The sequence below is a fragment of the Hydra viridissima genome, unplaced genomic scaffold, assembly GCF_058129835.1.
Source record: "Hydra viridissima isolate aposymbiotic clone 2 unplaced genomic scaffold, HvirCarnegie_v1 scaffold_6, whole genome shotgun sequence".
In the NCBI taxonomy this organism is placed as follows: domain Eukaryota; kingdom Metazoa; phylum Cnidaria; class Hydrozoa; order Anthoathecata; family Hydridae; genus Hydra; species Hydra viridissima.
Window position 1 is genome coordinate 4,287,297 of NW_028324305.1, and position 10,416 is coordinate 4,297,712.

At 27.6% G+C, this 10,416-nt stretch overlaps 2 protein-coding genes across 15 annotated transcripts; one reads left to right on the forward strand and one right to left on the reverse strand.

The window, feature by feature from the left end:
* Window positions 1-583: 583 nt before the first annotated feature.
* LOC149886716 (uncharacterized) lies at window positions 584-1,551 on the reverse strand. Its single transcript, XM_090091418.1, has 2 exons — window positions 1,006-1,551; window positions 584-700 (listed from the first exon to the last, which is right to left on the reverse strand). The coding sequence occupies exons 1-2, from the start codon at window positions 1,549-1,551 to the stop codon at window positions 584-586; spliced, it is 663 nt and encodes a 220-aa protein (XP_089947544.1).
* A 1,593-nt stretch (window positions 1,552-3,144) lies between these two features.
* LOC149886717 (uncharacterized) lies at window positions 3,145-7,174 on the forward strand. Of its 14 annotated transcripts, none has more exons than XM_090091843.1 (7): window positions 3,146-3,461; window positions 4,498-4,811; window positions 4,926-5,079; window positions 5,550-5,722; window positions 5,999-6,066; window positions 6,272-6,386; window positions 6,936-7,168. In XM_090091843.1, the coding sequence occupies exons 3-6, from the start codon at window positions 5,001-5,003 to the stop codon at window positions 6,381-6,383; spliced, it is 432 nt and encodes a 143-aa protein (XP_089947969.1). In that variant the 5' UTR covers window positions 3,146-3,461; window positions 4,498-4,811; window positions 4,926-5,000; the 3' UTR covers window positions 6,384-6,386; window positions 6,936-7,168. The 14 variants fall into 14 exon arrangements, with proteins under 14 accessions (XP_089947963.1, XP_089947969.1, XP_089947962.1 ...); XM_090091836.1 differs by having other exon boundaries at window positions 3,442-3,461; window positions 4,498-4,538; window positions 6,936-7,170; XM_090091838.1 differs by having other exon boundaries at window positions 3,446-3,461; window positions 4,498-4,541; window positions 5,625-5,722; window positions 6,936-7,174.
* Window positions 7,175-10,416: the final 3,242 nt, after the last annotated feature.

Consider the following 10,416-nt stretch of genomic DNA (forward strand, 5'->3'; position numbering starts at 1 on the left):
AATGTCGCCAATAAATCAAATGGAATTTGGAAAGATGTACAACCTTGTTTCCAATCTATTTACGCATTTTAGCGTTCAAGTATTAAATCGCTTGGCTTAATAACCGTAGAAACAAATTACCCTGGGATCAAAATAAAAGTAATCTTACGACAAGATCTGTGAGAATAATTCTGCGACTAAAAGTTTTTGTGAACTAAGATATTTGTATTGAATAGAATAATCTTTCAAAGCAATCCGATGTCAAACTTTTAAAACTGATTAATCGGCAGCGAACAGGTGAATCTTTTGAAAATTTTCATTAAGGTGTTATAGTATGCATTCTAAAGATAAAATTATGACGACCGTTTGGGTGTGAATCGCTTTAAGCTTTAAGTTGGTAATAATTAAATTATAACCCTTCCCATTTCTGACCTCATCGATAAAACAAATGAGAAGATCAAGAAGATCAAGAAGACATTAAAGATTTTTTTTGAAGACATAAAAGTTTTTTACGAGATTAGGATCCGAATAGAAATTGACATGCTATTAAAGTGAACGAGGAGTTTAAAAAAGTAAAATATAAATCTAAAAGTAAATATTTTTTTTATATATCTGATTTAATACTTCTACCAAATAGTTTTACTACTCTCAATTCATACTGGTAACAGCCACCGTTTAAGATGAATGGGTTTGCTAAAAATGTTTCTAACTCTTTGATAGGCTATTACAAATTTACTTTATACAAACTTTGAGAAGACGTAAAAAATACGTCTTTTTTTATAAAAACTGGTTTTCAAGAATTTTTTGCTTTTTGTTTTCACTTCGTTTCCTCTTTAGGAGCTTGTAATCCTCACAAGATTTTATTGCAAGTGGAAAAGGTGGCGATGGATAAGATTTTTCCAGTTTGCTGCAGCAATTTTTTACAGAAAAACTTAACCGCTAATAATAATTAATAAATTAAAAAAAAAAAACTACTTTGAAGTAGTTTTTTTTTTTTAATTTATTGTTCTTTAAGAAATTTAATACTCTCGAGCGACTACGAAACATCTCATTACAGTGTCTTAGGATAATCACACTGTTCTTTCGGTTAACAACTGTAAAGTTGGATTCGTCACTAAATATTATTCTTCTTAGTTCATAATTAGTCATTTTCAAAATAGCTCTACAAAATTTGATACGTTTTAACCGATCAATTGGTTTAAGCAGTGGTTTTTTAGCAGCAATGTAGCAACAAAGATTTCGATCGATCAATCTTCTATTTACAGTTTGTCTAGAGATATGATTTTTTAGAGCCAAGTTCACTTCTTGTGCAATCTCTTTGGCTGAGTATTTAGGGTTTTTTCTTGCAATTCTATAGATACTATTATCATCGGTGATACTTGTGATTCTTGGTAGTCCAGATCGGTTTTTGTCTGCAGCAGTACCAGTTTTTTCAAATTTCTGAATTGTTCCGAGTACACATGAAAGAGATACAGATTTAAGAGTTCGAGCAATTTCAGAGCTGTTGAAACCACCAAGGTGTAGTCCTACAATACGCTGTTTTATTTCAGAACTAATTGATTTTTTTCCCATCTTACTGGTCACATTATGGACAAAATTTAAGCGAAAAATACTAAGTTTACTTCAAATGAGGTAATACATACTATGTATATCATAGAAACTTTTGTTCAGTTTTGTTTATGTAGAAATGGATAGTTAAATTTACTTTTTAATAAAAATTTGACGTCAAAAAGTAAAGAGCGGCAGTTAAAAGACAATAGAAGTTCAAGTGTGCTAAACTTATGAGCAGCTTTTTTACACCGCTTTAATTAGCGGTCTCTGTTTAAGTTAAAAATAGATAGTAAAATTGACCTAATTTTTTTTCTATTTTTTTTTCTATATAAGGTATGTTTTAATTAACTGTAAATAAAAAAAATTAAAAAGGCATAGGAAGTTTACCGCCTAAAAATTCAATTAAAAGAAGAAAAATGAAACTTAAATCTTATGTGTGCTAAATTTTTGAGCAGTATTGTATCTGTGTCTGAAATAAGGTGTAGCAAAATATTTCTGTCTGAAGCAAGTTATGGCAAAAAAAGTTCAACAGCAGCATTTTCTTGCATGGAATGAGTTAGTAGAGTTCATCACAACATATATTATCATTTCAAACCATTTTCAAACGTCTTTTAAATTTAAACTTCTTCACTAGTGCGTTTTGTTGCTTAAACCAAAACCAAAATGCTTTGCGGTTTTTTCCTAAATAGGGAACGGCTAATTAAACCTTATTTGGAAAATAATCAATCAGAAGTATTTTTATTTTGCATTTTCAGATTTTTAAAGATTTTATTTTTGGTTCTCAAAGATATTGTATATTTTTTTGTATTTTACAAAAACTTAATATGTTAGGTAAAATATGAAATTTTTTAATGAAAACAATGGAAAATGAAATACTTGTCTCTCCTTCACTTGTCTCTCCTTCACTTTTCTGTAGTCACACCAATCATAACATATAACAGTCATTGTTTTTTTGAATCTCTCTTTTGGAATAACAAAAGACATTACCCTTGTTTTGTTCTTAACCATCCTTCTAGAGTAGATCGACAGCATCTACATATCACATTAGGGGCCCATGGTTTGTCCTAATTACTCATGGCCTTTCCTAAGTATATTTTCTATTGGCTATTCTATTTGTTACCTTTCATAATGTTATGTAACACCTGCTTTTTTTCAATATAATAACCACAATCAAATCAAAGTGTATCTGGAAGAATTTTTACATCCTCTAAGAGCCATCATGAAAATAACAGAACTTAGTAATTCAGAACCCAGCAAACATGTCAGCGTTGAATCAACGTTGAAAACCGGTCGCAGCGTAGAAAAAGCGTTACAGTGACAAAAACAACGTCTTTTCAACGTTGAATCAATGTCCGTTTTTGTATACTAAATCGCGGTAAATTGAAACGTTGAATAAGCGTTGAAATTGTAACGTAATTTAGCTTCTCAAAATAAAACGTTTATTCAACGTGGAATCACTTTACGCAAAAAAGCCACTTTAAAACGTTTCAAAATTTATGCTTTTTATCAACGTTAAAATTAAACCGCTTTTTAAACGTTACATTTTCAACGTTGAAAAAGCGTTTAAATTTCAACGTATATTATCTTCTAAAAAAATCGCGTTTATTCAACGTTGAATAAATGTACGCAAATAATCACAGTAAAAACGTCGCAAAGTTTAAGGTTTATCAACGTTACACATTAGCTGCTTTTTCAACGTATTAAAGTTATTTATAAAACAACGTTTATTCAACGTTACATATACCAACGTTGAAAATGTGGTAATTAAAAAACGTTGAAAAAGTGTTTTTTTGCCAACGTTAATAAAACGTTGCTTTTGCAACGTTGAGGAAGTAGCACATTGACAATTTTTGTCTCATTTATGCCGCCATTACAAAAATAATTTGCCGTAATGGAAAGGCAATGAAAACTTAACAGAATGCATGCAGATGGTATAAAGAATATTTTAAAGATTTATTTTATAACCTATTTTTATTGCGACTAATTTAAAACTTTTAGATTTTATATCAAATTGTATATAATATACATAAATCTCAGGGTAAATTCGATTTATTTAGGTTATTTTTGTCTACATTTTTATTTTATTTTAAGTTGACCATTTTAATAAAGTGCTGAACTTTTTAAAAAAAGTTATTTCTTAGTTAGAAATAGTACCTCATTTTAATAATGTTCAGATGTACAAAGTAATATCAAAACTAATAATATATAATAAGTCAGACTAAATTTAGTATGTTAATAGACTAAATTTTAGAGACATGTTGTGTGTTTGTTTGTCTGTATAATATATACATGCTTTTTTTAAAATTTCACATAAATGTATACAAATATAATTTTCAGCTCAGTCAGTAGCAAACTTTGGACATTTTAAAATTAGTTGTTGGAGTAATAAATCATTAAAAAACTTTTGGTTAGAGGAGGAATTTAAGTGGGCAAACATCCTGTGGTAGAAAAGTTTTTCAAAGATTTTCAAAACATGACAGCTATTTGTATATATACACGTAAATTATATATATATATATATATATATATATATATATATATATATATATATATATATATATATATATACACACACACACACACACACACAATGGCTGATGATTGTCGAAAGGCATGAAACTCAGAGTTCCATAAAAAGGTGTTTTTATTCATTTTAATAAATATATATATATATATATATATATATATATATATATATATATATATATATATATATATATATATATATATATATATATATATATATAGGGCTACCATAGTCCTGATTTTCATCAAGACTGTCCTGATTTGAAGGGTCTGTCCTGACTGTCCTGATCAGGTGCTTAAATGTCCTGATTTTAAAAAACCATAATAAAAAAGAAAAAAATATCATTTTGACAAAAACTAAAAAATAAAGCAAAGAGAAAAATGGTGACTTGGCAACTCCAACTTCTCCATTCAATTTTTACTATTATCTTGCAATTTTAGGCAGTGCTGGCAGAAATGACAGTGGTAGCAGACATGATAAGGCAGTACTTTACTTTTGTTTTTGCTGGTTTGGTACTTTCCACTTTTACGAAGTTTCTACTTCGTGACAGAGGGTTTTTTAGTGTTAAACTTTTACTTTAACTTAAAGTAAAAAAAAATCCCAATCTTCAAGAAATAATTCTTGTAGTCATTACAAAAATGTAAAATAAAGCTGGTTTTTAATGTTGTATTTTTTGTCATTTTCACTTTTAGTGTGACGAGCTTTTGTCCTGATTTAGACTTTCTGCTTATTTTTATTTGTCCTGATTTGACAGGTTAAAAAAGACATGATGTCCTGATTTTTCCAAAATTTCATATGGTACCCCTATATATATATATATATATATATGTAAATAAAAAAAATGATATCTATTTATTTTAAAAATTAGATCGAAACAGAGGCAGTTGTTATATCTTGTTGGGTAAAAGATGGTTGGTTATTTTGGCCAACTGGTGTTCATGTAATGAAAGCTGCCTATAATAAGTTTCCAATTGATGATTCCTTAAACAAGCTCAGAGTTAAAAGAATTAAAGTAACTGGAGGTCATTAAATTTTACTGTATTCATTGCTATTTTAATTGTTAAATATGAATAAAAAAAACTATTATTAATGTTTTATATTAATAGTGAAGTACATCATCAAATAAACTTTTTTCTTTCTAATTTGGGAAAAGTAATATTTTGAATCTGTTTATTTTATTATTATTGCCTAGATATATATTGTAATCTGTTTACACTTATTCTACATTTTAGTTTTTACATTTATTGTTTATATTTATTTTACTAAGTAATTACTAATAGATAAAGAAGTATGTGAAGGATTTAATTTCATGACTCTGGAATGAGGAATCTGAAGAGGAATGTGAGTAATTATGTTTGTGAATAATTGTGTTTCTTTTTGGATTTGTCTTTTCTTTGTTTTTTATATGGTAAAGAATAAAAAAAAAAGAATTGTATGTATTAAAAAAAAAAAAATGTATATACATGCTTAACAAATTGCATTTTTTTTTTAGAATTTCAGAAAAAGGTTTTTAAACAACTTTTAGAAATTAAAAGTATGGTAAAGGATCTTCAAAATGTTTCTTTAGTTGTATGCAAAGATCTGCAAATAAATGCATTGAGTTCAATAGAACAACTTATTGAGCTAGATACTACATTAAATGACAGTGTCATTTTTTCTAAATGGGTTAGTTGCCCTGTTGCTATTGCTAGTTTGATTTTTTGAATTTTTTGAATTTTTCTTTATGTTGTCATGGTAAATTCATTTATATTATTAACTGAAAAGTTGATTAAACAATATAATTTTATTTTATTTATTATAATTTGTCATTCTATACATAATTACTTTTTGTTTTTTCAACTTTCAATGTTTTTTAATTTGTTTAAAAATGTAAGGGATTTTATAAAAGATTGCCTTTTATTATATAATTATTTAAACATTGATTAAAGATTTTTTTGAAAGCAGGTATCACAAATAGCAAAAATTGGTGGAGTTAACTTAAAAGATAATGTAAAATATGTTATTGAGCGGTAGGTAAATTTTCTACACCTTTCCAAGCCGAAATGGGAATGGTTTTTAATGGATAATTTAAAAAGTGTTTGCGAAATATATTTATTATGTTAAATATAATTATACGCTTTTTTAAGCATATCATTACATGTTTCTTTCCTGTAGCATGAATGTTGTATTGTACAATATTGTAAATATTGATTCAAATAATTACTAACTTTTTAGGCTGTTAACAATCGAGTTGCGCTGTTTGTTAAACATGAAGGGGCAACCAATTCTACGAACAAAACCAAACAAAAGTTTGCTTTTTCAAAGACAAAATTGTATCGTGTTTTAGTTGGTAATATGTTTTGTTTAAACTTTTTAAGTATGCAGATTTTTACTAATAGCATTTAAGCAAGAAGTTTGAATTTTATATTTTAAAGAGTGTCTCAAAAAGATACCCAGATGAAGCAGGGATTTATGAAGCTGTAAAATCAATTATGAAATATTCGCCAATAAATTTTTGTAGAAAGCAGAAATCAGAAGTTTAGAGTTTTTTAATGACATTTTAGGATATGATATGATTTTGTTTGTGTCTTGTGTAAAGCGCTTTTTCTAAAATATACGTTTATTTATTTAATCTTTCATTGTATTATAAATTGTTTTATTGATAGTAAAAGTTTGTTATATATATATATATATATATATATATATATATATATATATATATATATATATATATATATATATATATATATATATATATATTTATAGTTATATATATTTATATTTATATATATTTATTTTTACTTTATAAATTTATTTATAATCATACTAATTCATTAACGTTTTTTTTTTACATTTGCTATCAGACCACTAATGATAAAAGTTTTATTTTTTGGTTTAGATTCTGTATCTCAATGATATCCTGGCCTATCGATACGATATCCTGTAAATTTTATTTTTATATATTGTATAAATGTATATACAGACACTCACACTCATAAATCTTTGAAAAAATATTTATATTTTTATATATATCTATGAATTGTATATTTTAGGCTTTTTTTATATTTATCATTCTATATTACTGTTGTTTTAAAAATCGATTTTGAAAATATTGCAAGTGTAGAGTTCAACATACAATTTTGTTTTATTTGCCAATTCAATATATATATATATATATATATATATATATATATATATATATATATATATATATATATATATATATATATAAGCGTTGATTCAACGTTATATTTCAACCTTTATTCGACGTCTTTGAGTAACGTTAAATCGACGTTTTACTATCAACGTTACAAATCCTTGCAAAATCGACTGCTTTAACAACGTTTAAGCAACGCTTTTTTAGTAACGTTTTTTCAACGTTATGTTGCGACGTTTATGCAACGCTATTTTAGTAACATTTTTTCAACGTTTAGTTGCGACCTTTTTGTAACGTCTTTTAGTAACGTTTTTTCAACGTTACGCAACAACGTTTAATCAACGTGTCTTTAACAACGTTACATATCTTTGCAAAATCGATTACTTTGTCAACGTTTCCGCAACATCTTTTGCGACCGGTTTTCAACGTTGATTCAACGCTGACATGTTTGCTGGGAATATATGATAGTAATCAAAACACTTGATAATAATCAAAATGATATTGTAATAATATAATAAAAAAAAAAAAATATGCTATAAAAGACGATACAAAAAAAAAAAAAAAAATCTCTATGTAAAAAAATACACTAAAAAAAACTTTTGTAAAAAATTGTTACGTGGTCTTTTGAGTCAAAATCTTTTTTTGGGAACAAAACAACAAAAAGTAATAATCTAAACTTAAATTGGTTCTATATATTTTAATATTATTTAAAATTATATAATATAAATTTAAACTGACGTGATTTCATCTACCAACTTGTTAAACCAATGAAATTTACCAACTTGTTAAATAGAATGATGAATATATCGATTTTAAGCATCGTCCTTTTGATTTTCCTTTAATAACGAATAAAATACAAACTTCTGTATCAGTCATTTGAAATCAATCAAAACCAAACTAATTTTTATATTTAGACCAAAAAGTTATGATTCCAGAAAAAAAAGGCGATACCTCACATACTTGAAATTATTTTGTTTCAACCTTTCAAGACGTTGCGCCGAATTGCTAATCGATTAAATACGTTAAACTTATTCAAAAATAACAAACTTTGTATGAATATAAATTTATCACACCATAAACTTTTGCAGTTTTAAGTGCATAAAGAGTTCTATTTTAGTTAACTTCAGAAAATTTGACAAATTAATTCAACGAGACCTTTGTCTTTATTCTTTATTAACGGACTAAGCGCTGATGCTTTAATCGATTTAGCTGCCGAAATTGATCCATTCATCACTTCACTTTACAAATTTTCAGCTCGCAAAAATCACATTCATCGACCAAAAATCTAAATCTGTTTATATTTCATAAACCATCTTTAAAAATAGATTAAAATTGATGAGGAAAATGAAATTTCTACTGAGGAGTTACATTTTTTTTTTAAAAAAAAAACAAACTTTCTAGTTCCTCTTGAAATTTCTAGTTTCAAAGATTTTAAGCCATCACCAACAAGTTACAAACTACATTACAAGTTACTGGTGACCTATCAGATTTAGATAGGTGAAAGAAACAAAAGAAGTAGTTCTTGCTGAATAGCATTCCCACCTCTTATCAACTCATCAGGATTGTCAAATAGTTTGATGCTTCAGTAGAAATAATAAGCATTAGTCTAGATCCAATCAAAAGATATGCCAAATATCTTGCATGATGAGTCATCAAAATTTACGTCATACTATTGGGAAACTGCATTACTCTGTGTAGAATTGTATCCATGGTATCCTATGGCCCAGACACTTTGTAAACGTTTATTTTAATTGGGTATGTTTTTTCTGAAAAGACTCAAGAAGCTATAAATAAAGTTGTTGGGATGTTTCATGAGAATTTTACGAGAAAATACCAACTTGTACCTCTTTTATCTTCGTTGGTATGACATTTATTAAAACAACAAATAACAATAAAAAAAAATCTACTGTGGTTGAATTGTTAAAGGAGCCATGTACAGAACATTAAATATAAAAAAAAAAATCTTTTTTCTTCATTTTTAACTATATTGTTTAAGAAATTTTCCGATAGCACCATGTAACTTCGGTTTTGCCCACTTAAATTTTTCAATGTTTATTTTTATTTTTTTTGCCACTGAATTCGAAAGTCACATTTGTTTTGACGTAACATTGATAGTTTTTTTATTTATGCTCAATTTCATATTTTCTTGATATAAGTGCAAATTTTCCCTATCTCTTCAGTATGTTATATCAATCTATTATGATATTATAAGGATAATTACATAGCATAGAGTACTTTTTCATATATTAAAAAGGTATTTAGGAAGTACGATATTAGTGAAAACAAAAAGAAATAATAGGAATCCACGAACTATATCACGAAATGCACATCAAGATTCTATTTCAATTTTTGTCATCGTTTTTCTGACTTTAAAATTGCTTTTATTTGGGGTTCAACGAATATGCCACCATTGATCTTTGCCTCAGATTGCTTTGGAAACACGAGACGAATTTCTAGTAAACCTTATTTGAAATCTAAGGCTTTTACAAACTGTTTTACCAATCCCAGTTTGAAATGAAGTGGGGGTAATAAGACTTTATTGGAATCTACTAGAGGCCGCTTAAAAACATTGAATAATCCTGGCTGTAGTTCCACTTGTGAGGGCCGGTTAACTTCCTTGTAATGATCATCATCAGTCCTACTGCCCCATAAGCAAAGGAAACATGAATACTTTATGCATCCCCCTTGCAAACCAAGCAAGAAAGTAAGCATCTTAAATTCACAGCAAACATTCCATTTGAATTTAGAATAACTAATTTGTCAAAAAGTTCTCTGAAATTATCAAGGTCTTCTTTCTTCTGTACTGAGTGTGCATGAAACAAAGATGGATATTTATTTCGTTTGTGGATTTGAGACTCCATTTTGAGCTATCAATGAACAGTCGCCATTGTCCAGGGTCATGCTCGAGTCAAAGAGAAGTAAACAAACCAGTCACATGTTTACAATAGCGTAGATCATTACACAAGTCATATTAAATTTCAAAATCATTATGTCATTTCCGGTAAAATCATGTCCTACAGTCTTCGCTTAGTAAATTCCATTCCATCAGCATCATCAATTCCATCAGCCTTGATGAGAGAAGTTCAGCTCCTAACTTGGTAAAACCTCTCTGATTAAATCATCTTGCTCACTCTGATTCGGGAAGTGAGGCTGAAAAGTCGTTATTATTACAAAAACTTTCTCCTTGTCTTCGCTACTGTTACTTGCTTTAGATGAAATATTC

Coding starts and splice junctions, on each gene's coding strand:
- LOC149886716 (XM_090091418.1), bottom strand. CDS start 1,551: ATGGGAAAAAAATCAATTAGTTCTGAAATAAAACAGCGTATTGTAGGA. Junction 701..1,005: donor TGTTTCGTAGTCGCTCGAGA/GTATTAAATTTC, acceptor AATTTGTAATAG/CCTATCAAAGAGTTAGAAAC.
- LOC149886717 (XM_090091833.1), top strand. Junction 4,542..4,925: donor GTAGCAGACATGATAAGGCA/GTACTTTACTTT, acceptor TTTAAAAATTAG/ATCGAAACAGAGGCAGTTGT. Junction 6,067..6,271: donor GTAAAATATGTTATTGAGCG/GTAGGTAAATTT, acceptor CTAACTTTTTAG/GCTGTTAACAATCGAGTTGC.